At 44.8% G+C, this 26,801-nt stretch overlaps 1 protein-coding gene and 1 long non-coding RNA gene across 4 annotated transcripts; one reads left to right on the forward strand and one right to left on the reverse strand.

Annotated features, from left to right (window-relative positions):
• The first annotated feature begins 5,510 nt into the window (after nucleotides 1-5,510).
• ZBTB41 (zinc finger and BTB domain containing 41) lies at nucleotides 5,511-16,326 on the forward strand. The gene is made up of 10 exons (XM_069967518.1): nucleotides 5,511-6,897; nucleotides 7,283-7,490; nucleotides 9,940-10,009; nucleotides 10,796-10,943; nucleotides 11,369-11,498; nucleotides 12,956-13,051; nucleotides 13,324-13,430; nucleotides 13,654-13,759; nucleotides 14,755-14,843; nucleotides 15,608-16,326. Exons 1-10 carry the CDS (start codon nucleotides 5,844-5,846, stop codon nucleotides 16,138-16,140), a joined length of 2,541 nt encoding a protein of 846 aa, XP_069823619.1. The 5' UTR covers nucleotides 5,511-5,843; the 3' UTR covers nucleotides 16,141-16,326.
• On the reverse strand, nucleotides 9,237-26,767 carry LOC138789018 (uncharacterized). 3 transcript variants are annotated; one of them, XR_011362684.1, is made up of 4 exons: nucleotides 26,662-26,767; nucleotides 25,231-25,296; nucleotides 13,644-13,736; nucleotides 9,237-9,542 (listed from the first exon to the last, which is right to left on the reverse strand). It is a non-coding gene; the product is annotated as an uncharacterized lncRNA (long non-coding RNA). The 3 variants fall into 3 exon arrangements; XR_011362683.1 differs by lacking the exon at nucleotides 9,237-9,542 and adding an exon at nucleotides 11,159-11,474; XR_011362685.1 differs by lacking the exon at nucleotides 9,237-9,542 and adding an exon at nucleotides 13,201-13,406.
• Nucleotides 26,768-26,801: the final 34 nt, after the last annotated feature.

The raw sequence follows: 26,801 nt of genomic DNA on the forward strand, positions 1-26,801 counted from the left end.
TGTACCACCACCAGCTCACCCCCGAACGCCCCGCCACATATGCACAGGCGGATTCTGCCGTCCGTCCACAGAATGAACCTGCTATTCTTTGGACGGACGGCGGAATATGCCCGTGCATACAATGGAGACTATGACACGGGCGGAATTTTTTTTCGTCGGGATTCCGTACTGTGCATGTACCCTTGGGGTTGGATCACACTGAGGAATTTTCAAGGAATTGTAGAGGAAAGTTTTGTGCTTGAAATTCCTCGTCTATTCAGCTCTGGCATAATAGGAGTGGAATTTGATCGGACTCGAGTTGGATTTGCATTTGTGCCCAAGTCATATCTGGGATTTTCATTGTTAACCGAAGGATAAAATCCTACTGTGCCGGAATACGGCGCTGCCCAGTATTAGTGTTTTCAGCACATAATAAGGTAACAGCATGGCTACTCCTAATAGCTGCACGCTGGGTTCATTCTAAGCATCAAAATGACACATCACATGTCCCTGGGGGGAAGCAGAACACATGATTGCCCCCCCCCCCTTATTACAGCTAATGAATAACAGAGACAATAGAATTTTTGGTTTGTAGTGTAATAACATCTTGTTATCAATCCGGGTGACTGGTCACTGACCGGGGTCAGGTGTGTTATGTCGAGAAAAAAAAATTACATTTGATGTAGTAAAAATGGAGGGACTGTGTATAAAATGGCTGCAATTCTTGTAATGGGTGCCACCGGATTGGCTTCGGAGCACAATTTAGGACAGGGATGGGGAACCTTCGGCCCTCCAGCTGTTGCAAAACTACAATTCCCATCATGCCTGGACAGCCAAAGCTTCGCTTTGGCTGTCCAGGCATGATGGGAATTGTAGTTTTGCAACAGCTGGAGGGCCAAAGGTTCCCCATCCTTGCTTTACGGTGTTGTCTTATAGCCCCTTAGGGCCCTATTCCACCGGACGATTATCGTTCAGATTATCGTTAAATCGTTCGAATCTAACTGATAATCGTTCGGTTGAAATGCAGTTAACGATTAACGACCGAACGAGAAATCGTTGATCGCTTTATAAGACCTGGACCTATTTTTATTGTTGCTCGTTCGCAAAATGTTCGCAAATCGTTCGCATTGAATAAGACATCGTTCGGTCGTTCGCAATAGATACGAACGCAATAGCGAATAAATAGCGAAGAAAAACGATCGCAATTACGATCATAAGTAACGATTATCGTTCCATGGAAATGACTGAACGTTTTCAGGTCTTTCGCAATAGCGGTCGTTTGAGATCGTTAATCGTTAATGATTATGCAAATGATAATCGTCCGGTGGAATAGGGCCCTTAGTTTTCCCTCTCCAATAAGGATCTTGTCTTCACTGCTATCCAGGTCTCTACAGCCTCACTGCTCCCTGGAGGGGCATATACTCCGCATGGTTTACCAGTAGGCTATATTGTTAGATGCTGTGTACAATATAGAGATAACTGGTCACTGCTGGTCATCTCCAGTAACTCTGACTTGCTTTATAAAATTGCCTTTAAAGGGGTTGTTAAACAAAAAAAATTTTCTTTCAAATCAACTGGTCTCAGCAAGTGACAGAGATTTGTAATTTGCTTCTATAAAAAAACAAAAAAAATCAAGTCTTCTAGTACTTATCAGCTGCTGAATATCCTGCAGGAAGTGGTGTATTCTTTCCAGTCTGACACAGTGCTCTCTGCTGCCACCTCTGTCCATGTCAGGAACTGTCCAGAGCAGTAGGAAAACCTCATAGAAAACCTCTCCAGCTCTGCTGACAGGAAAGAATACCACTTGCACCTGCAGGACATCCAGCAACTGATACTGTACTGTAAGTACTTAAAGACTTGAGATTTTTTAATAGAAGTAAATTACAAATCTCTGTCACTTACTGAGAGCAGTTGATTTGAAAGATAAAAAATTGGGGTGAACAGCCCCTTTAAGGATTGTACTGATTATGGATTGCCCTTTGTAATGGTTTACATACTTACATCATTGAACCAGCATTTTAGCATATGGTATATGAAATGTGAACATTTGGATGCTGCACTAGGGAGTCCTGGAAAACATAGGTCCTACTCCATGGAGCGATAATCGGCTGAATCGGGCCGATTCGGCCAATTATCGCTCCGTGGAATAGAGACAACGATCAGCCGATGATCGTGTCATCGGCTGATCGTTTATGTAGCTTCAAACCTAAAATCACCGACCGCACATCGCTGCGTGGAATAGCCATGCGCGGCAGGCGACCGACGATTTCACAAGCACCATGCTTTACCTAAACATGTTGCAGGTTTTCTCTTGCGCTCCTTCTTCCTCCCGGTCCCACGCGCAGCAGCAGCTTAGGTGTCTTAGCTAACAGACCACTCAGCCAATCACGGTCAGCTCAGACAGGCCACACCGAAGCTGCTGCTGTACGTGGGACCGGGAGGAAGAAGGAGCGCAGGAGAAGACCTGCAACATGCTTAGGTAATGTATGGTGTTTAACCCTTAGAGGACCGGGCCAATTTTAATTTTTGCGTTTTCGTTTTTTCCTCCTTGTGCTTAAAAGGCCATAGCACTTGCATTTTTGTCACCTAGAAACCCACATGAGCCCTTATTTTTTGCGTCACTAATTTTACTTTGCAAGGACAGGCTGAATTTTTTCATAAAGTACACTGCGATACCAGAAAAAAATTCAATGTGTGGTGAAATTGAAAAAAAAAAACGCATTTCTTTTATTTGGAGGGTTTTTTTTTTTTTTTTTTACACCGTTCGCCCTTGGGTAAAACTGACTTGTTATATATGTTCCCCAAGTTGTTAGGATTACAACGATATGTAACATGTATAAGTTTTATATTATGAGATAGCCTGTAAAAAATTCAAACCATTAACAACAATATGTTCCTTATTCTCGCTGGGGTTTGGGTTATTCCCCCTGGGGTGAGGGTTATTCCCCCTGGGGTTTGGGTTATTCTCCCTGGGGTTAGGGTTATTCCCCCTGGGGTTAGGGTTATTCCCCCTGGGGGACTTCTAGTATAAGCACTCTGATCTCTCATTGAGATCTATGCTGTATAGTAATACAGCATAGATCAATGAGACAGGCACTCGATTGCTTCCGGCTGATGTAGCCGGAAGCAACTGAATGCCGGGCCGGGATCAGTGCCATTACGGCGCAGACCCCGGCCGGGTGAAGACACAGGGATCGCTCCTCCAGGACAATGTCCCGGGGGGGGGGGGGGCCATCTCCGCCACTAGACACCAGGGAACGGCTGCATCAGGTAATCGGATGCAGCTGTCATCTTTGACAGCTGCATCCGATTATCTAATTAGCGAGCATGGTGATCGGACCATGCCCGCTAATAGCCGCGGTCCCGGGCTACATGCGGCACCCGGGACTGCGGCGGTTCAGAGCGCGGCCGCCGCCTGGCCCCGCTCTGAACACCCCTAGGCGGCCCAGGATGTACGGGTACGTCCAGGTTCGTCTAGGGGTTAAACAAGGGATGTAAGGACATCGGTAAACGCTAAACGATTATTGGGCCGTGTAATAGGCCCAGTAAACAGATCGGCGCTCGTTTACATTATTGATCGGGCCCCCATCGGCCCATGGAATAGGACTCTTAGGGCAGCATCCAACTTCTCCAGCTGCTGGGAGACAAATGCTGAGTGTTCAGGTTCGGAGATTGTAGCCGAGCCCCAACAATTTGGCAAGTCCACTCAACACTATCCAGAAGCAACATGTGTATTATTTGGTGTCATCCTCAGCAAAGCCCAGGACTGGATATTTCATACCCACGGATTGATTTTTTGTGTTACATTTTGTATAATCTGTAAGCAAATCGACATCAAAATCCATGCTGTGCAGGTTGGTGATACTTTTCATAAAAAGGGGGACACATGGATTTGCATTCCCTCTCCCTCAGCCAAATTAATAATTCCAGGGCTGACAGGGGGGGAACATAATAAATAGCCTATACTCCCCCTCCCCGTGCCCTTGCAGTGTCGCATCACTGAGTTCCTGAACCCCACCGGATGTCATTTTCTCTCCATTTCTGACTAAAGGCCCTATTACACCAAGCAATTATCGTCCGTAATCGCTTGGTGTAATAGCAAATTTGATGCTGACATGCACAATGTCAGCCGATCCTTGTCTTTCAAAAAATATGATAACAACGCTCTGCTGGCTGATGCTCTGTGCAACAGGAGCGGTGGCAGCAGACCGCCGCTATCTGTTATGATCAGCAACCGTCCAGACCAGTAGAGGTTTTCTATAGGGATCTGCTACTGCTCTGGACAGTTCCTGACATGGACAAATGTGGCAGGAGAGAGCACTGTGTGTCTGGAAAGAATCCACCACTTCCTGCAGGACATACAGCATCTGTACTGGAAGAGTGGAGATTTTTAAATAGAGGTTAGTTAAAAATCCATATAACTTTCTGACACCAGTTGATTTGAAAGAAAACTATTTTCGCTGGAGTGCCCCTTTAACATTGAACCATTTCCTCATATTCAGCACCTGTGTGAGGAGGGGAGTCACTCACTGCAGCTGTGGTGCATTATGCTGCGTTTACACAGAACTATTATCGTTCGAATTTTCGCAATAACGATCGCATTTGAGCGATAATCGTTCCACGTAAACACAACAATCAAGCGACGAGCGAGAAATCATTTTGATCTTTCAACATGTTTTCAAATTGTCGTTCCCTAAAAATTCGCAGATCGCTTCGTGTAAACAGTATTTCAAAGATTCACCCTATGTGAAAGATGGGATTAAGTGAGCTTAAAAACGATCGCAATAACGTTAAATGATCGATTGGGCGAATTATTGCTTCGTGTACACTATGGCCAATCACTGCACGAGGTTTAGGGTGTGTTTACACGTACACGATGCAGATTCTGTATGTGTGAATGCACCCGTAACACAAACTTTTGCTGCTGCTGATGCATATAGAAGCACATAGTAGCAGATTTAGTAGCATTAAACACTATGGGGGAGATTTATCAAACATGGTGTAAAGTGAGACTGGCTCAGTCGCCCCTAGCAACCAATCAGATTCCACCTTTCATTTTCCAAAGAGTCTGTGAGGAATTAAAGGTGGAATCTGATTGGTTGCTAGGGGCAACTGAGCCAGTTTCACTTTACACCAAGTTTGATAAATCTTCCCCTATGTACAGACTACATAAAGCAAACTGTGCTTGGTTGCTATGGGCCACATTTTTTCTTTTAGTTTCCTATTACACATAGCAACCAATCAGAGCCCAGCTTTTATTTTCCATACGCACAATACAAAACAAAAAGCTGGGCTGTGATTGGTTGCTACCATACGGCCGCCACAGGAGAGCCGTTCCATCCACTAAACAGTTGTTGTAATTGGAGAATACTGTATAGTAAGCCGATTTTATGCCCATGCTATTCTATGTGTACTTTTTATTTATCGCAAACCTCAGTTACACGCTGCAGGGGAAAACCTGGTCTCCGGTAAAATGGCGGCCGCCGACCGGAAGTGGCGTTCCCGGAAGTGTTTCTCCTACTATCGGCGAGTCTGTGCGTCTGGGATGACTCGGCTGCAGTTTGGTGGGCTGGGGGTCGCTCCCGACGGGGGTCATGTGCTGCGGGGGGCTCCTGGGGTTCCTTTATTATAAAGTGCAGGGATTTTTATACATGCGGTACCGTCAGGTGTGAACGGGGACAAGTAGCTGACATCTGCTATAGTCCATGGGTGCCATGTACCCAGGTTATACAGTGTCAGGGGGCACCTGTGACTGGCTACCCCCCAAGCTCTGAGACTATATGGACAATATGAGGCATTTTATAAGATTTTAGATGCATCTTTAACCCTTTGCTGGAAGCCTAAATTTTTAAGTATTTTTTACAATGAAGAAGAGGAGAAAATTGCCTCCAAAAAATCTAAATTTGCCAGAAGCGAACGAGAAGGAGGCGGTCGACGACGTTGCAAGTATCCATGGCGATCAGGATCTCTCTGGCGTCGCTGATCTCCACGATCCTGATCAGCGCAGGGTACTGAGCTCTCTTCACTACAACAAGAATCTCTTAAAGTATCTGGACGCCGACCGCCAGCGCCCAGGCTCCTTCTGTGATCTGGTCATTGTGGTGGAGGGGAAGGAATTTCCGGTGCACAAGGTGGTGGTGGCGGTGGGGAGCAGCTATTTCCACGCCTGTCTGAGCAAGAACCCCAACACGGAGGCGGTGACCTTAGAACACGTTAACGGCGCCGTTTTTCAGCATTTACTCAACTTCTTGTACACGTCGGAGTTTCTAGTTTCGGAGAACGAGATCGGCGCCGTCTTGGAAGCGGCCAAGTTTCTGGATATCATAGATGCCGTCAAGTTGTTGGCGCCCGAGGATGAACTTTTATCCGACGCGAAGGTGACGTCGGAGCCGGGGAATAAACTGGAACACGGTCATAAGTGTCCGCTGTGCGAACGCAACTTCTGTTACAAGAAATCCCTGGAGAATCACATGGAGCGAGCCCACCTGCGAGGGAAGATGGAGGAGGAGAAAGATCTGGACTCTTCCACCAGAAAGTCCACCCGGCCGAGGAAGTGTCCCGCTAAGTTCGACGATCAAGAGGGGGAAGAGAGCGACAGCTCGTTGAGTAGCGAATCCTACAAGAGCAGTCGGGATGTCTCCGAGTCTGAAGACTCCAGCAGTGAGGGGAATGAGGAGGAAGAGGGGAATGGGGTGGTGGAGGGGGAGGGCGACCATCAGTCCGTGGAAGGAGAGAACGAGGAGGAAGGAGGTGAAAGTAACCACGAGGCGAGTGAGGACCCGGACAGGCCGGAAGAGAGGAACGATAATCCCGGAGCTCTGGGGAACTTCCCAGATGGACTGGCCCCTATTGTGTTAGAGAAAAGCAGCAAAAAGAATCTACAGTGCCCAAAGTGTGAAAAAGTTTTTGATCGAGTAGGTAGGTGTATGTTCAAGTGCTTTATTTGGCCCTCCAGCGGTTGCAAAACTACAATTCCCATCATGCCTGGACAGCCTTCGGCTGTCCAGGCATGATGGGAATTGTAGTTTTGCAACCACTGGACAGCCAAATGGTTCCTATCCCTAATGGTGCGTTTACACAGAGAGATTTATCTGACAGATCTTTGAAGCCAAAGCCAGGAACAGACTATAAACAGGGAACAGGTCATAAAGGAAAGACTGGGATCTATCCTTTTTGCAAATCCATCCCTGGCTTTGGCTTCAAAAATCTGTCAGATAAATCTCTCTGTGTAAACGCACCATAAATGAAGTGAAGGGTATGGATAACAGCCTGGTGGACGTCTAATGTGTCCTTTATTTCCCAGGTAAATATGAAAGTCACACACGCGTCCACACGGGAGAGAAGCCGTTCGAGTGCGATATCTGCAACATGAGATACTCCACCAAATCCAACCTGACGGTGCACCGCAAGAGGCACAACAGCGAGACGGAGCTGCCCAGGAAGGATCACAAGTGTCCGTTTTGCAGTAAGCTCCACGCAAGTAGGAAGACGCTTGTTAAACACGTCAAGAGGTGGGTGACACGAGTTTGTGGAGTGATCATTTTCTGTGACAACTCAGGCCTCCAGCTGTTACAAAACTACAATTCCCATCATGCCTGGAGAGCCAAAGCTTTAGCTTTGGCTCTCCAGGCATGATGGAAATTGTAGTTCTGAAACGGCTGGAGGGGCTGATTTTGACACCGCTGTGTTAGAACAAAAGACGTTCATCCAGAGCTCGGTTTGGCTGAGCCTTCATGTGTCCTGATTGGAGAATGGGAGGAAAGTCGCTGACGTACTGATGAACAAAACAAGTTAAAGGGGTATTTCATATCATCTGGTACCAGAGATTTGTAGTTTAAAAAAATATCAAGTCTTCCAGCTGCTGTATGACCTGCAGGAAGTGGTGTATTCTTTCCAGTCTGGAGAGCAGGAGAGGTTTTCTATAAGGGATTTGCTGCTGCTCTGGACAGTTCCTGACATGGACAGAGGTGGCAGCGAGAGCAGTGTGTCAGACCGGAGAGAATATACCACTTCCTGCAGGACATACAGCAGCTGATAAGTACTGGAAGACTTGAGATTTTTTTTTAATGGAAGTAAATTACAAATCTTTGGCTCTTTCTACCACCAGTTGATTTGATTGTTGAGTTGATTTTATTTATTTATTTTTTTAACATCAACATAACTTATCCTCCTCCTGACATGTACATATATACATTAGATGGTTTGCCGGCCCTGCTTACTTTAATGGATTCGGCTGATATTTATCTACTGCGGAAGGGTAGGTTCACACAGGATAGACTGCTAAGTATTTGTGGATTTACTGTGGAAGTATTCTGCAACAAGGAAGAAGCTTTAAAAATTATAAGTGTTAACATTTATTTTGTGAATAACAAGTTGTATATCAGGCCAATGTTTACTATGACCTTTGCCTTTAGCATCAGGTCTTCTTGGTCACTTGCTCGCAGAGTGTGAAGGAACTTGGCAGGTAGGTTGTTCCATCATGTTGGAGAATAAGACCAGATCTTCTGTCTCTTCGTGTTATCCCAAGAAGAGACTTATATTATTTATTTCAACTTGCACCATCCCCTTAGGAGTGTGCAGATAATTCTTTTCTCTTCTTGTGATCCCAGACAGACTCCTTGATGTCAGATGAGGGCTCAGTAGGGTCATATCACTTGCAGGACACTGTCTTTCAAACCTCATCTGTATGACAGAGTTTGGCTGTTCCTCACCCAGTGTTGAGCTTCCTCTTTCTGTATGTGCACACTACAGAATACGCGCAGAGACTTCAAGCGGAATCAGATGCGCAGCCTCCGCTTACAGTTGTGCACATCCCATAGAATCAGTGAAATTCGTGGGCAAATTACGCTGCCCAAGTAATTGAATTCTTTGGGCGGACGGTGGAATTTGACGACAAATATTATTGAGTCTATGGGACTTCTGCTTGAAGTCTCTGCATGTACAGGTGATTTTAAGAAATTTTGTAATTAGGTGTATTAGGCAAATATGCCATTATCTGCTTTAAAAAGACTTTCCCCAGGTCCCATCTCCCCCTCCTCCCTCCTCTCTCATTCACGGCTCATTATCAGGAAATCTCGACTCTTTTGCATCAGTCGAATCCTTTCTGTGCTATGGAGAGGGGAGGGAGATTAGTCACCAGCAGAGAACAAAGGATTACACAGTGGGAGCTGTGTGAAAGCGGTATTCAGAGGTCACAGAGGTCAGTGCTAACTTCAGAGGAGATAGCCCGGTGATGTAGCTGTAAATTAACTCTGTTTTGGTGCCTCATCTCCCTCCACTTTTCCCCTCTCTATAAGAGAACCATGATGACAGGGGGGAGAGCTTCAAACTGCTTTTTCATGAAAAAAAAAAATGCATTTTTCAGCTAATAAACCCAATTACAAAGTTTCTTAAAATTGCCTGTACTGGGCGAGGAACAGCCAAACTCTGTCGTAAAGAGAGGTGTGACCGTAAGGCTGTATTCACATGTTCAGGTTGGATTTTATGGACCTAAAAATGGTGATTCTGGCTGTGGATTATTTCCCCGCCAGTGGGAAAGCTCTTTGATGGTGCTGATGTAGTCACTGTTGAGAAAATGTTACATATTCAGCTTTGTGCCAGGTATCCTGGGTAGTGTTAAGTGGATCTGTCAAACTGTTTGGGTTCAGGCCCTTGCAGCCCTAGGGCGGCATCCAGCTTCTGCAGTCACGGTAAATCATATGCCAAATGTTTGGGTTTGGAGAACATTGCCGAACCCGAACAGTTTGACAGGTCTGCTTAATGCTAGTCATAGGCAAATGCTTGTGTCTATAATAGTATATAGATAAACAATTATACATTTATTTTAATTATGTTATATTATAAAGTAGCAATAATATATCTTTATGAAAGCAGTGGAAATAAAATTTCTCCCCAGAGTCCCCCAGACGCTACGGGTACAAGGTCTCTTACACCTTTGACTAACTGTATCTTGTTTTGTAGGTTCCACGCTGAAAATGCACAAGAATTTCTCACCATCAAAAGAATAAAGAGTGATGGATGGAAGTGTGATGTAAGTGTATTGATCACCGCTAGCACATGGTTGCCTTACATAAACCAATAATGATATACTGTTATGTCATGGTGATTGCACAAGAACAGCAGCTGGGACTATGGGATCCTGCTATAATAGATAATAATATTTATTTGTATAGCACCAACAGATTCCGTAGCACAGGATTATTGGAACCTCTCATCCTAGACAAGCCATAAGGCCAGGGCTACACTATGACTTTTTGTAGCACTACAAGATTGATTTTAACTATTGAGTGATAGATGTAGTCAACAAGATTGCTTAGAACTCAGTAAACTGGAGCTGAAGCTCAATAGGAAAAGCAGTCTTGACCTAAGCCAGAGATGAGCCAGTAGGGAAGAAAGGAAAGTGTTTAAAGGGGTGCTCCGGTGGATATTTTTTAAATCATTTTGTGTCAGAACGTTATACAGATTTGTAATTCTGTTAAAAAATCTCCTAGGACATACAGCAACTTATAAGTACTGGAAGACTTAAGATTTTAAAATAAAAGTAATTTACAAATCTATATAACTATATAAGTTGATTTGAATAAGATAGACTTAAGCTGGAGTTTCACGTGTCTAGCACAATGCACTAAATCTATCAAACAGTATACGCCGTTGTGATAGCTTCTAATAAATCTCCAGCATTGTGTTACTGACATGAGATGTGTATGTCTATACGTTATTTTTGCATCCTAGGTACAGCTATGAAATCTGGTGCTTATATGAATTTCTGTATGAATAGTCTTGTCACCTAGTGATCTTCACTTTTTTTGCCTCTTAGATCTGCAATAAATCCTTCACGCGGCGGCCGCATTTACAGGAGCACATGATCCTCCATTCACAGGACAAGCCATTCAAATGCACTTACTGCGATGAGCAGTTCAAATCGCGCTTTAAGAGGTTGAAACATCAAGAAAAATATCACCTGGGTATGAAGGTTTTCTGTTTTACGTGTTAAAGGGGTAATCCAGTGCTACGAAAACAGCACCGCTCTTGTCTCCAGTTTGGGTTCAGGTTTTGTAACTTAATTCCATTGAAGAGAATGGAGCTTAATTGCAAACCACCCCTGAACTGGAGACAAGAGTGGTTCTGTCTCTGGAAGAAAGTGGCCATGTTTTTGTAGTGCTGGATAACCCCTTTTAAAGAAGCCTAACCGAGCAGTGCTGGTCTCTTTATAACAATGACCAGTTTCTTATGACTCCTTTGTACTCTCTTTCCCATTCATGCAGTGCTGTGCTGCTGCTGTCAGGCCTCTCTCTATGTGCTGGACTGCAAACCAAGATAGGTGTCATCTAGGACAGCGTGATCAATAAATGTCATGGACACAACTTCACTGGGTTTCTTTGCTTTTCAGGACCCTTCCCGTGTGACATTTGTGGACGACAGTTTAATGACTCCGGAAATCTGAAGCGTCACATAGAATATACACACGGAGGGAAGAGGAAGTGGACCTGCTTCATCTGTGGAAAATCGGTAAGAGAAAGGTAAGGAATGTGGGGAGATGGAAGTGCAGGTCAGCAAAGAACATTAGTGCTATACATCACATGGGTCTTAAGGCCCTATTCCACCGAACGATTATCGGCCGTATTCGGCAAATAATCGTCTTTTGGAATAGAAGGCAACGATCAGCTGACATCGTTCGTGTCGGCTGATGGTTGCAGTCGTTTGTCTTTCAACCATGTTGAAAAACAAACGACTGTGATAGCAGCGATCTGCTTCCATTGCTCCAAAGAATAGGAGCGGGGGCAGCAGACCGCCACTATCCTCTAAAGGCTGCCTGTATGATCTAGTGATCAGGGAAACGAGCGCTGACAGTGCTCCTTTGCTCCTCATAGTCGGCCCGTGGAATAGGGCCTTTGGACTTATTTTTACACTGCACGATATACAGGTGGCTTGTAGTGAAAAAAAATCTAGATGGTTGTACAGTATCTGCAGATTTGGAGAATTATCTGGGGGTAGTTGTCTTTTTTTTCCTCTCCCCAATTCGGTGTGGAGACGCAACTGACCTTGGACCTTGGAGGTAACATCCCACATTCTATGCATGAGCCCTATTCTAACTATAAAGACTCATCAAGCATGACCTCGGCAACCTGATCCTCCAGCGACAGCTGTGTCTTAAAGAGGTACTGCGGCGAAAATCTTTTTCTTTCAAATCAACCAGTTTCAGAAAGTTATATAGTTTTGTAATTTATTTCTATTTAAAAATCTCAAGTCTTCCAGTACTTTTCAGCTGCTGTATGTCCCGCAGGAAGTGGTGTATTCTCTCCAGTCTGACACCTCTCCCCAGTGCTCTGTGCTGCCACCTCTGTCCATGACAGGAACTGTCCAGAGCAGGAGCAGTTTTCTATGGGCATTTGCCACTGCTCTGGACAGTTCCTGACATGGACAGAGGTGGCAGCAGAGAGCACTGTGTCAGACTGGAAAGAGTACACCACTTCCTTCAGGACATACTGCAGCTGGTAAGTACTGGAAAACGTGAGATTTTTAAAGAGAAGTAAGTTACAAATCTATATAACTTTCTGAAACCAGTGAATTTGAATTATTTTTCCACTTGAGTACGCCTTTAACGCTGAACTGGGGAGAGAAACATAGTGACAGGTACCCTTTGAGTACTAAATATTGTTTATTGCCCCCAATATTTTTCTCTATTATTTATATATATCTCTTAAAACCTATTTCCAGTGTTTAGCTTGGTAAACTTTTTTAAAATGTTTCTGTTCTCCGTTGCAGACTCTGCACGTCCATGATAACATGGAGATATGCCTATAGCTCACAGGTCTCAGCCCACCAGCTGTTGCAAATTGACATTTTCCATCATGTCTGGACAGATAAAGCTTTGGCTGTCCAGGCATGATGGGAATTGTAGTTTTCTTACAGCTGGAGGGCCGCAGTTTGATGCTTTAGCTGATGGGAAATAAGAATTCCTTTTTACTTTTTCCAGGACAACATTAAAAGAGCATCTACGAATTCACAGCGGGGAAAAGCCGCACCTTTGCAGTATTTGTGGGCAGAATTTCCGACACGGCAGCTCGTACAGGTAACGAAATTGGTCCATGTTTAGCTCACACTACGTTTTTGCTGTCCGTTTTTTTGCAAAAAACGGATGAAAAACTGATGGAAAAAACGGATGCAATTGTGTGCATCTGTTTTTCCATTGACTTCCATTATAAATAAAAACAAAAAAAAAAAACTGATTGCAAAAACGTAGTGTGAACCCAGCCTAATACGAAAAAAAAACTCATTCAGGCTATGCATCAGGATATGCGATTTGATATGGAGGTTAATCAACAACATGTCCCTGTTTTAAAGACTCCATCTTCGTGTCCATCATGATGACAAACGCTACGAGTGTGACGAATGTGGGAAGACGTTCATCCGCCACGATCACCTCACTAAACACAAGAAGATACATTCTGGTAAGGTGAAGATAAGCTAATGGTTATGTGGTCTGTATGATGCCCTGGTCAGATGCAGCAAACTCCTGGGGGTGACAGGGACAGAACAAAGCCACCTCCCTGTGTTAGTGCAGCAATCTACATTGATCGAGCATCCATATATCTTTACAGGACTTGGAGTGGTAACGTACTGTACATAAAGGATGAAAGTTTGTCCTCATCTATTTTCTTTACCTGTTTGAAGGAGAGAAAGCCCATCAGTGTGAAGAATGTGGGAAATGTTTTGGCCGTCGGGACCATCTGACCGTACATTATAAAAGTGTTCATCTAGGAGAGAAGGTTTGGCAGAAGTAAGTTTTCTTTATGTAACACTATACATCACATAGCTGCCTCATAGAATATATGTGACACTATACATCACATAGCTGGCTCATAGAATATATGTGACACTATACATCACATAGCTGGCTCATAGAATATATGTAACACTATACATCAAATAGCTGGCTCATAGAATATATGTGACACTATACATCACATAGCTGGCTCATAGAATATATGTAACACTATACATCACATAGCTGGCTCATAGAATATATGTAACACTATAGATCACATAGCTGGCTCATAGAATATATGTAACACTATACATCCCATAGCTGGCTCATATAATATATGTTACACTGTACATCACATAGCTGGCTCATATAATATATGTAACACTGTACATCACATAGCTGGCTCATATAATATATGTAACACTATACATCACATAGTTGGCTCATATGTAACACTATACATCACATAGCTGGCTCATATGTAACACTATACATCACATAGCTGGCTCATATGTAACACTATACATCACATAGCTGGCTCATATGTAACACTATACATCACATAGCTGGCTCCTATATGTAGCACTATATATCACATAGCCGGTTCATATATGTAACACTATATATCACATAGCTGGCTCCTATAATATATGTAACACTATATATCACATAGCTGGCTCATATAATATATGCAGTTGAATATCTATTGATGTAAGGATCCTGTGCCCCCTGGCTAAATAGAGCAAGTATTAGGATACATGTGCTGCTCCTTCCTTCAGCTTTGTGGGTCTGATAAAGACAGGTGAGCGCCATTCTCCGACATCTTCATCAATAGAACAGCAGTGCACATGTCTGACCTCTGTTAGGCTTGGGGGACAGTGACCTTTCTTTACCATCTGTGCTGCTGCTATGACGTCATGTCGCATCCTGTATTAATATGTTTATCTGGTCTAGGTACAGTACAGTTTTCAGGTTTTTGTCATTGGATCACTTTCTTCATTTTGCAGGTACAAGGCCACATTTCATCAATGTGATGTCTGCAAAAAAGTCTTTAAAGGAAAATCAAGTCTTGAAATGCACTTCAGGACACATTCTGGTAAGAATACCCTTATGTATTCTAATAGTAAGAGCAGCCCAGGCTTCCCTCAGGTAAGGGTGAACCCCTGCTCGTTCTAGAGATAGGGTCCTATAACTGTAAGCGAGCGCCGATCTGCTAGATCGGCGCTCGTTTACTGGGCCTATTTCATGGCCCGATAACATATCGACGTCCTTGCAGCCATTGCTTAAACTGTATACATTACTTATCCATGCTGCAGGGCTCCTCTTTCGGTCTGCTTCTCACTGGGACCTGTGCACTGCAGCTCCAGAACGGCCTGTCTCAGCTGATAGGCAGCTCAGCCAATCACCGGCCGCTGTGGTCCCAGCAAGTGATTGGCTGAGCGGAGGGAGATGAGGCACCAAAACAGGACAACAAAGAGTTAATTTACAGCTACATCACCGGGCTATCTCCTCTGAAGTCAGCTCTGACTTCTGAATACCGTCTTTCACACAGCTCCCACTGTGTAATCCTTTGTTCTCTGCTGGTGACTAATCTCCCTCCTCTCCCCTCTCCATAGGTTACACAGGCCCGTGTAATGAGAGGGGGGGGGGACCTGGGGAAAGTATTTTTGAATGTAGATAATGGCATATTTGGCTAATAAACCCAATTACAAAGTCTCTTCAAATCGCCTGGACTATTGATTTCTGACACTTTAAACTAAGCTTAAACTCCCCCCTTTTTTTCTCCTTTTAAAGCTTTCATTTCCTAGAACTACAAAGAATCTTTTAGGGCACTGGACTGACCCTTTCTTTCATCCGCAGGGGAGAAGCCATACAAATGTCAGATCTGCAACCAGTCGTTTCGCATTAAAAAAACTCTGACTAAACACTTAGTCATACATTCAGATGCACGTCCCTTCAATTGCCAGCACTGCAATGCCACCTTCAAGCGGAAGGACAAGCTCAAGTATCATATCGATCATGTTCATGGGTCTAAGGCTGAGGAGGAAGATGCAGGGCGAGAGGAGACCAAGACCTACCCGGCCGCCTCTCAGAGCTCGGACACCGATATCTGCGTCCCCATCACGTTGGTGCCTGTTGAAATGGGTGAAAATGAGGCAGAACTGGAGACACACGCTGGATCTTCTGTGCTGTCCCAGCCCAATGACTATCAGCGGCCGCCTGACCTGGCTTTCTTGGAAAAATATACACTTAACCCTCAGCCTGCCACCCTTTTACATCCCGTCAGACCAGAACAAATAATGGAATCCAGAGAACATTCGTATTTGGGGACATTGCTTGGGCTGGACCCTCAGCCGACTGTGCAGACTGTTTCCAGCGCTGAGCACCGCTGACATCGGGGAGACATTCCACAGACAATAGAAGGTAGCAGCGGCACTACTGGGGTTAAGGGCAGGCACCACCCTTGCGAAACACTTAAGGATGTGTTCAGACATGATGGAATTTTTCCAAACTGTTCTGCAGCAAAATACGCATGTGTTAGGTGTGAATTTTGCTGCCTGATTAAAGTCCTATACATTAAAGGGGCGCTCCTGAGTAGATGTTTTTTCCAAATCAACTGGCGTCAGAAAGTTACATAGATTTGTAAATTACTTCAATTTAAAAATCTTCCAGTATATATCAGCTGCTGTATGTCCTGCAGGAAGTGATGTATTCTTTCTAGTCTGACACAGTGCTCTCTGCTGCCACCTCTGTCCATGTCAGAAACTTTCCTGAGCTGGAGAGGTTTTCTGTTTCAATATATTTTATTAAAAAATTTTTGAATATCAAGAATAAAGACACAATACAACAAATCGTGTAGCATAAAGATAAGAAACAGCAATTAAAACATAGAAGTTATCACTTAAGTAACTTACTCAAAGAAGGTAGAACAAGTTTATGAGTTACATACATATCTATGGGGATTTGTTACTGCTCTAGACAGTACCTGACATGGACAGAGGTGGCAGCAGAGAGCACTGTGTCAGACTGGAAAGAATACACCACTTCCTGCTGGGCATACAGCAGCTGATAAGTACTGGAAGACTGGAGATTGTCATTGTCTGTATAACTTTCAGACACCAGTTGATTTTAAAACATTTTTTTTCTTTGGAATACTCCTTTTAAAGTAGGGATGTGGAACCTTCGGCCCTCCAGCTGTTGCAAAACTACATTTCCCATCATGCCTGGACAGCCTTCTGCTGTCCATGGATGATGGGAATTGTAATTTTGCAACAGCTGGGGGGCCGCAGGTTCCCCATCCCAGTTTTTAAAGGGGTTATCCAGCGCTACAAAAACATGGCCACTTTCCCCCTACTGTTGTCTCCAGTTTGGGTGGGGTTTTGAAACTTAGTTCCATTGAAGTAAATGGAGCTTAATTGCAAACCGCACCTGAACTGGAGACAACAGTAGGGGGAAAAGTGGCCATGTTTTTGTAGCGCTGGATAACCCCTTTAAGGGATGAAATTTGTGGTGGTTGCACAACAGAATGAGCGTGTCACAGTTTTTACGCTACATGTCAAAGCCCCATGTATTGTGATGTCATTTATTGCGGATTTGACTTTGCCACATCTGAACACACCTGAAAGCTGCTTTTATCTTGGTTATTTAACTAGTTTTTAACACTTTTTTTTTGTCTGTACAATGAATTTCTCTGTTTTTATGTGTAAAATATATGACCGTGTGTAGATGGGACTTTGATCTCTAAAAGGCCATATGACCATTTTTAACCACTTTATTTATAGCGTAATGATAAAAGAAGGAACCTTACTTCCTCAAACCAAAGATGAATTGTAAACCAGATTTTAGTTTTATCATTTTAGACGTAATAAATCTAAGAAACCCCTCAGTGTATCAGTTGTATATGTTACAAAAAAACTTTTCATAAGGCCATTCAATTAAAGGGGTTCTTCAGCGCTACAAAAACATGGCCACTTTCTTCCAGACACAGCCCCAATCTTGTCTCCAACTTGGGCGGGGTTTTGCTGCTCAGTTCCATTGAAGGGAATGGAGCTTAAGAGACAGGGAACTGGAGACAAGTGTCGTGTTGTCTCTGAAAGAAAGTGGCCATGTTTTTGTAGCACTGGATAACCCTTCTAAATGGAATATATGTGACCAGCATGTGGCATTTACTTAAAGGGGATGTGTCACCTAGATTTTCTATTACTGATTAGAGTCAGATACTAAAACTTGTTCTTTTATTCTAATCTGTTTAAATTTTCTGACTAATTTTTTTGTTTCACTTTTTGTACATTGTTTTGGGGCGTCCATAATGCCTTAGTGACAGACTCATGGACATAGATAACAATCGATCAGGGATGTCAAACTCAGGCCCTCCAGCTGTTACTAAACTACAATTCCCATCATGTATGGACAGCCAAAGCTTTAGCTGTCTGGGCATGATGGGAGTTGTAGTTTTGCAACAGCTGGAGGGCCGAAGGTTCCCCATCCCTGCTTTAAAGCAACTTTTATGCAGGGCCTGAGTTTGACATCCCTGCAATTTACAGACTCTGTCCCCTTGAGATGAATTTGAGACATCACTAAGCGCGCTCTGTGATCTTTTGAAGAGGCTGTTGCATATGGAGCTGCTATTGTTTCCTTGCTTGGATTACTGCTCAGTTCCATTAGATGAATACTATACACAACCAATGGACAGGGGTAGTGCTGGTTTTTACCCCTTACAGTATACATGTCCTTTAATTTTATTTTTATTTTATTTTTTCAGAAATCAATAGTACAGGCGATTTTAAGAAACTTTGTAATTGGGTTTATTAGCCGAAAAATGCATTTTTATCATGAGAAAGCAGTTTGAAGCTCTCCCCCCTGTCTTTATGGTTTTCTATGGAGAGGGGAGCGGTGGAGGGTGATGAGGCACCAAAACAGGACAACAAAGAGCTATCTCCTCTGTGGTCATCACTGACCTCTCTGACCTCTGAATACCTGCTTTAACACAGTTCCCGCCGTGTAATCATTTGTTCTCTGCTCTCTGCTGCCGACTAATCTCCCTCCTCCCCCTCCATAGAACAGCCAGGGTCCGACTGATGTAAAACAGTTGAGATTTCCTGATAATGAGCAGTGGATGAGAGAGAGGAGGGGGGAGGGACCTGGGGAAAGTCTTTTTGAATGCAGATAATGGCATATTTGCCTAATAAACCCAATTACAAAGTTTCTTAAAATCGTCTGTACTATTTATTTCCGCAAAAAAAAACAAAACGACAGTGACACTTTAAGGAGAAGTCCTGTGAAATTGAAAAAAAGGGAGAAAAACAGGTGCGGGAAAACAATAAAGTATTCTAACCTATCCCCGTGCCCAGTAGCGCTGCTGCTGCCGGGTCCTGTTGACAGCCGCCAGCCTCCTGCAGCTCTTCCAGCTACGATGTCACATACCCTGTTGATCAATTGCCTGCTCAGCTACTCGGTAACAGGGCTGTGACATTGCAGCTGGAAGAGCCAGGTACGTGACATACCCGGGTTCCAGCGGAAAATGACACTTGGCGGCCATCAGCGGGACCCAGGAGCGGTGTTATGGAGGCACAGGGACAGGTGAGTTCTTTCCAGCACCCCATCGCTTTTGTGATTTTTTTTACATGGATAAGCTGGTGCGGGGATGACTGTGCCGTGGTAGTTTTTTTTTGAACTGCGGCCCGGTTCCCGCGTACGGCGCTGGTCTGTTACTGTGTACCGGTGGGGGTTGAAGCACTGGAGAAGGGCCTGCTGGCCCCCAGTGTGACAAAACCCCCGCCCCTCTTTGACGCGGCTTCATTAGAATCAATGGAGCCGCTTCACAGAGGGGAGGACCAATCGTCACACTTCTCAGTTGTTGCTATGACATGTCAGAAGTTTTTAAAAATGGTAGTTACACTTTAATTTCATGGGACCTGCTAAAAGTCAGTTTTTTCCCCCCATCCAAATATACATTGTAATGACACCCTACCATACTATATTGTGATGCCCCGCAAAGAAAAATCATTATATCTATCTATATATATATATAATATATATAATCTTTTAGTTTGCTTTTTTTAAAAAAAAAAAAAAAAAACCACATTTTTCCTTGTTGCCCTTGACTACGACCATCCTTTGGGTATCTACTAAGGTGGTCACACATGCTCAGTTCTCTCCTGATCTGTCCCATTAGTATTTGCAGTTGGCCTCCACTGCACATGCAAGCAAGGGGGATTGTGGGAAAGTGTGTGCTTTGTTGTACTGCAACAGCTTGGTCATGGCATAGGGTGGGTTCACATTGAAGAATTCTCGCGGATAAACTCCGAGGCTGTACGCGCTCACGGACGAACACCTTTCCACCGGCTCCATAGACACCATTCTATGGGCCGGCTGATTCCGCATTCCGCCGAAAGAATTGACATGTCAGTTCTTTCGGCGGAATGCGGAATCAGCCGGCCCATAGAATGGTGTCTATGGAGCTGGCGGAAAGGCGCGCGTACAGCCGGCGGAATTCCGCTGAGTTTATCCGCGAGAATTCCTCAGTGTGAACCCACCCTTAGAAAGGAAACCAGGAATTGATCAGATCCATGGGAGAGAAGAACAATACAGGGATGGAAGTTATTTTACCTTAAAGCATCACCTTTACATACATCTATATGATACACATCTGATTTTACTAACTTTGCAAGGTAATAAAAACCCTTTAAGTAAGTCGCACACACCTGGTACAGTTACACGGATGTCATAAAATGCCAAGTAAGACTTTTTATAAAGGTGCCCCATGTTTTTACAGCTTTGTATGTATAAATACAGTAACAGAATTTTCTTTTATGTTTTTTTTTAAATGGCTATCTAGGTGGGGGATAACCCTTTGGTTTTTATACCCATATGTTACATGGTGTCCATTCCCGCTGCCATCTTTGTTCTCTCATGTTACAATCAAAATTGTTCTCATTGGCCCCAAAGTCTACAGCTGTATACCATATATACCATACAGGGCTCCAGATGGCGACCAAAATGGTCGCCAATGCGACCGACATTTTGCAAATGGCGCCCAGATTTATTAATCTGGGCGCCATTTGCGACTGGCCCCGGCGGCGGCGCGCTGTCTCTTTAAGATGCGCGGCTGATGCGCGGCTGCCGGGGGTGTCCCGTCCTATCCCCGGCAGCGCGGCGCATCAGTGAGCTGCCTGGGGCCCTGACTTCCGGCACAGGAAGCGCGCGTCAGAGACGCTTCCTGTGTCAGAAGTCACAGCCCCGGCGTACAGGAGCTCACTGACGCGCCGCGCTGCCGGGGATAGGATGGGACACCCTCGGCAGCTGCGCATCAGCCGGGAACAGCGTCCGAAGAAGAAGAGGATCGCCGGGGGAGCGGGTTGTCAGGTGAGTTTGTGTGTTTGTTTTTTTTTAAATATTGCTTAGCATAGAGGAAAGGGGGGGGGCATCTATAATGGGGGGAGAAGAGGGGCCATCTTCAAGGGGGGGGAGAGGGGGCCATCTTCAAGGGGGGGAGAGGGGGCCATCTTCAAGGGAAGGGGGGGAGAAGAGGGGGCATCTATAATGGGGGGGGAAAGGGGGCATCTATAAGGGGAGGGGGTATCTATAAGGGGGCATCTATAATGGGGGGGGGAGAGGGGGCATCTATAATGGGGGGGGGGAGAGGGGGCATCTATAATGGGGGGGGGGGGAGAGGGGGCATCTATAATGGGGGGGGGGAGAGGGGGCATCTATAATGGGGGGGGGAGAAGAGGGGCATCTATAATGGGGGGGGAGAGGGGGCATCTATAATGGGGGGGAGGAGGGGGCATCTATAATTCGGGGGGAGGAGGGGGCATCTATAATAGGGGTAGAGGGGGTCATCTATAAGGGGAGGGGGCCATCTATAATGGGGGGGGAGAGGGGGCATCTATAATGGGGGGGGAGGAGGGGGCATCTATAATTCGGGGGGAGGAGGGGGGCATCTATAATAGGGGTAGAGGGGGTCATCTATAAGGGGAGGGGGCCATCTATAATGGGGGGGGAGAGGGGGCATCTATAATGGGGGGGAGAAGAGGGGGCATCTATAATGGGGGTAGAGAGGGTCATCTATAAGGGGAGGGGGCCATCTATAAGTGTAGGGCAAACTGGCTGCAGACACTGGGAGATAGATATATGCACAATTATTATTATCAGGGCCCCTCAGGTGTCTGTATTGTAGGGGGTCACTTGCATTAGTCACTAGGTGAGAGATATATCTATCTATATACACATCTTGTGGGGGGTCACTATGGCTGCAGTCATAAGTCTAGCTCAGTATGTATAGACTGTTGCAAGCTTTTAAAGGGAACCTGTCACCCCCGGTGACGGGGTGACAGGCTCCCAACCCCCCGTTAGAACCCCCTTTACTCACTTAATCCCGCCTGGTCCAGCTTCTGAAGATGGTCGGGTCACGGAGATCTCAGCCGCTGCAGCCCGACGCACACACTGAGAGATGAGTCCAACACTCATAGAGAATGACGGAGTGCTGGACTCTCCTGTCATTCTCTATGAGCGTTGGACTCATCTCTCAGCGCACGCCGGGCTGCAGCGGCTGAGATCTCCGGGACCCGACCATCTTCAGAAGCGGGACCCGGCGCGATTAAGTGAGTAAAGGGGGTTCTAACGGGGGGTTGGGAGCCTGTCACCCCGGCACGGGGGTCGACAGGTTCCCTTTAAGTTCAAGTTCAGAAGAGTAAGCCTCATTAAAAGGCTAGCCAAGTGAGGCTGAAGTACTGAGTCAGACTGTATATGGTTGTCAGACTGTATATGGTTGTCAGACTGGATATGGTTGTCAGACTGGATATGGTTGTCAAGTTGCAAGTTTCCATGTTGAACGTTTTCAAACTAAGAAAAGAGAGAATCTAAAGGAGGAGGAGGCTGCTGCGGCCTCTGCACACAGTAAAGGAGGAGGAGGCTGCCGTGGCCTCTGCACACAGTAAGTCCCATAACATTAATTTTACATGGTTTCAAATGTTGGCGACCAAATATTCTATTTGGCGCCTAAATTTTTCAGGTTAGGAGCCAATGGCTCCTAGGTAAATTTTTTAGTCTGGAGCCCTGCCATAGGAGAGGGCTGAGCTGATGTCTATTGTCTCCCCCTATATTGTGGATAATGTCTGTGCTTGGTCATTAATAAAAAAAAAAAGCAATACTGTGTATAGACAATGCCAAACCCATGTGACATTTACAATGAACATTTTTATGAATTAAATAAAATTGCAAAAAAAATGTGGTTGATGTGATGTGCTTGGATAGGTAAACATGGCTGTGGTCAGTATAAATACAGCCCAATTTCATCTTGTGTTTAAGGGCTTCTAGCAGCTCACTGAGGGATCAAATTACATGCTGCTCATGCAAGTCTATGGAGGTGAGGGATGAAAGAGATAGATGGCAGTAAATTCAAAGTGACTGCAAATAGATAAGAGATTATTGATTACATGATTCACAGTTTATGGTTTATGTACACAGACAGATTATTGAAGCCAAAGCCAGGAATGGATTTGAAAAGAAGAGAAATCTCAGTCTTTCCTTTATGACCTGTTCTCTGTTTATAGTCTGTTCCTGGTTTTGGCTTCAATAATCTGTCAGATAAATCCATCTGTGTAAACAAACCCTTGTTCACACAGTGTATTTTTTAAGACAAGAACGGCCGTTGTTGGTAATTAAAACAGCATCCGTTCTTGCCTTAACCCCTAGCTGCACCAGGACGTTACTAAACATCCTGGTGCCACTAGGGGAGTTCAGAGGGGGGACATGCGACGACCCCGCTCTGAACTGCCGTGATCGCAGCCTGGGGCCACGGCTATTAGCGGACATGGTCCGATCCCCGTGCCCGCTAATTAAGTATTCAGATCCAACTGTCAAAGTTGACAGCTGCATCTAAATGCTTGCTGTCCTCCTTCCCTGGTGGTCTAGTGGGGGGATATGGGGGGATTCTCCTATCCCCCCCCCGCGCAAAGTGATCGCGAAGGGGCAATCCCCGCATCTGCTCCGGGCTGGGGTCTGCGCCGTTATGGTGCCGATCCCGGCTCGGCATTCAATTGCTTTCGGCTGCAGCAGCTGACAGCAATAGAGTACAGATCTCATTGATCTATGCAGTATATCTATATATCTATACTGCATAGATCTCAATGAGAGATTAGAGTAGTAATACTAGATGTCCCCCAGGGGGATAACCCTAACCCCAGGGGGACTTCTAGTATGTGCCCGAACTATTAAATTATCACACCCCTGATCTCGCACGGTAAAGCACAAAAAATTCCAAAGTGCAAAATTGGGCATTTTTGGTTGCATCAAATCTAGAAAAATTCTAATAAAATGCAATCAAAAAGATGCATATGCGCGATCAAGGTACCGATAGAAAGTACAGATGATGGCACAAAAAATGACACCTCACACAGCCCCATAGACTGAAGGATAAAAGCGCTATAAGCCTGGGAATAGAGCGATTTTAAAGAACATATATTTTTTTTAAAAGGTTTTAATTTTTTAAAAGCCATCAAATAAAATAAAAGTTGCACAAGTTACATATTGTTGTAATCGTAACAACTTGAGAAACATGGCTAATAAGTCAGTTTCATCCTACGGCGAACAGCGTAACCCCCCCCCCCCCCCCCCATAAAACAATTTTGTGTTTTTTTGTTTGTTTTTTTTTCGATTTCACCACATATAATTTTTTTCTGGTTTCCCTGCATATTTTAGGCAAAAATTATGTCTGCATTGCAAAGTACAATTAGTGGCGCAAAAAATAAAAGCTCATCTGTGTCTGTAGGTGGAAAAGTGCCTTATGGCCTTATATACACGGGGAGGAAAAAACGAAAGCGCAAAAATGAAAACTGGCTGTGCCCCCTAAGGGTTAAAATTATGCACTGCATTGAACTCTATGAAGAACAACAGCCGTTGTTCACACACTGTATTGAACAATAGCCTCACAAATAATTGACCAGCCAAATATTTATGGCCGCTACTACAGGAACAACGGCCATTGTTCTGCTCTGTTGACACAATGTATGGCTGTTCTGACGGCCGAACATTGCATAGACTTCCATGGTTAATTGGATTGCAGGCACCACCCAAATGCGTCTGCAATCCAAATAAAATAAAATGATGTTCCTGCAGCCAATATGGTAATATCTGCCACAGGAACATGTCAAACAGCGGCCGTTGTTGGGGGAGATTTATCAAACTGGTGTAACATAGAATTTTCTTAGTTGCCCCTAGCAACCAATCAGATTCCACTTTTCATTCCTCACAGACTCTTTGAAATATGAAAGGTGGAATCTGATTGGTTGCTAGGGGCGACTGAGCCAGTCTCACTTTACACCATGTTTGATAAATCTCCCCCATTGTGAACATAGCCTTAGACTACTACTCTATAATGTCCTTCATGCTGCTGCTTCTTCCCTAATCCATAATGTGTGTGTGGTGTACAGGAGACATCCTAGAGCAGTGCTTCTCAACCTTTTCCACCTTTGGGAACCCACCTCCTTAACAGGGTGGCCCCAACCACGATGACAGTCCCTCTCCTGTTATATGGGCCCAGGAGAAAACTAAAAAGAAGAAACAAGACAGAAAAAAAGTGCATAAACGTGACAACTCAAACCACCTGCAAAATAAATAAATGTAGCAGCAAGATATACAATTACATATGTACACAGTACTTGTTCCGATGCGTTTCTACCGTCCTAGTGGCAGACGGATTCATCAGGGAACACACATAGCACTCTTCCCCCCACCTTACAAGTGTCCTGCCTGCAGTCCCCCCCATCAGTATCTCCTGATTTATGTCAGACCATTTATCCCCCTAATCACAAGTGCCCATCAGGAAACTACACTGTACATAGAGTACACTACTGGGTGTCTATGTTTGTTTGTATTTTGTATGGACCGTGTTTTTAATGAATTATTAAAAGTTAAGTATTAACTAGTCCCTTAAAGGGGTAGTGCGGCGCTAAGAAATTATTGACAGAATAACACACATTACAAAGTTATACAACTTTGTAATGTATGTTATGTCTGTGAATGGCCCCCTTCCCCGCACGTGTACCCGGAAGTGTGGTGCATTATACATTACCTGATCCGTGTCGCGCCCGTCCGCCATCTTATGCCACGACGTCATCTTCGGCCGGCCGAAGCTCTCTGATTGTCCCGAGTGCCGGCCGCCCTCTGCCGTGGCTCAGCCGTCCTGGCACAAGATGGCGGACGGGCGCGACACGGATCAGGTAATGTATAATGCACCACAGACTTCCAGGTACACGGGTGGGGGTGGTGGGACACGGGGAAGGGGGCGATTCACAGACATAACATACATTACAAAGTTGTATAACTTTATAATGTGTGTTATTCTGTGAATAATTTCTTAGCGTCGCACTACCCCTTTAAGTGGTCCTTGTACGCAGGTGATAATATGATGTCAGAAAGTGCCAGAGACTTGTAAAGTACATCTATTAAAAAATCTGCAGTCTTCCAGTACTTATCAGCTGCTGTATGTCCTGCAGGAAGTGGTGTATTCTTTCCAGTCTGACACAGTGCTCTCTGCTGTCAGGAACTGTCCAGAGCAGCAGCAAATCCCCAAAGAAAACCTCTCCTGCTCTCCAGATTGGAAAGAAAACACCACTTCCTACAGGACATACAGCAGCTGATAAGTACTGGAAGACTGGAGATTTTTGTTAATAGAAGTAAATCACAAATCTATGGCACCAGTTGATTTAAAAAGAAAACATTTTTGGTGAACCCCTTTAAAGACACGTTGCCATGGTATATTCAGGGGTTTATAGATTTCACTGTTGTTGTATGAGACTAGATCCTTTGCTGATTGGTTAGGCTGTGTTCACACACATTGCGGTTTCACTGAAATGTGTATGCAGTCAATACAGGCACGGTTTCTGCCAGCCCGGTGTAGGTACCGCACATACAGTAAGCGCCGCCTCCTCCTCACAGTGATGCGGTTGTTATGCAGTTGTTTTCCCAGTTGCCATCACGTGACCGCAGAGTCACGCCGGATGCCGCAGTTTGAATAAATCTCTCGATTCTCATTGGTTCCTTCTCTCGACCC

This window comes from Dendropsophus ebraccatus, chromosome 4 (genome assembly GCF_027789765.1).
Source record: "Dendropsophus ebraccatus isolate aDenEbr1 chromosome 4, aDenEbr1.pat, whole genome shotgun sequence".
NCBI classification, from domain to species: Eukaryota; Metazoa; Chordata; class Amphibia; order Anura; family Hylidae; genus Dendropsophus; species Dendropsophus ebraccatus.

Bases quoted from the DNA above. Each gene is read 5' to 3' on its own strand.
- ZBTB41 (XM_069967518.1), top strand. From the start codon at position 5,844: ATGAAGAAGAGGAGAAAATTGCCTCCAAAAAATCTAAATTTGCCAGAA. The intron at 13,760-14,754 runs GTAAGTTTTCTT...TTCATTTTGCAG, and splicing joins GGAGAGAAGGTTTGGCAGAA to GTACAAGGCCACATTTCATC. The intron at 14,844-15,607 runs GTAAGAATACCC...TTTCATCCGCAG, and splicing joins GCACTTCAGGACACATTCTG to GGGAGAAGCCATACAAATGT.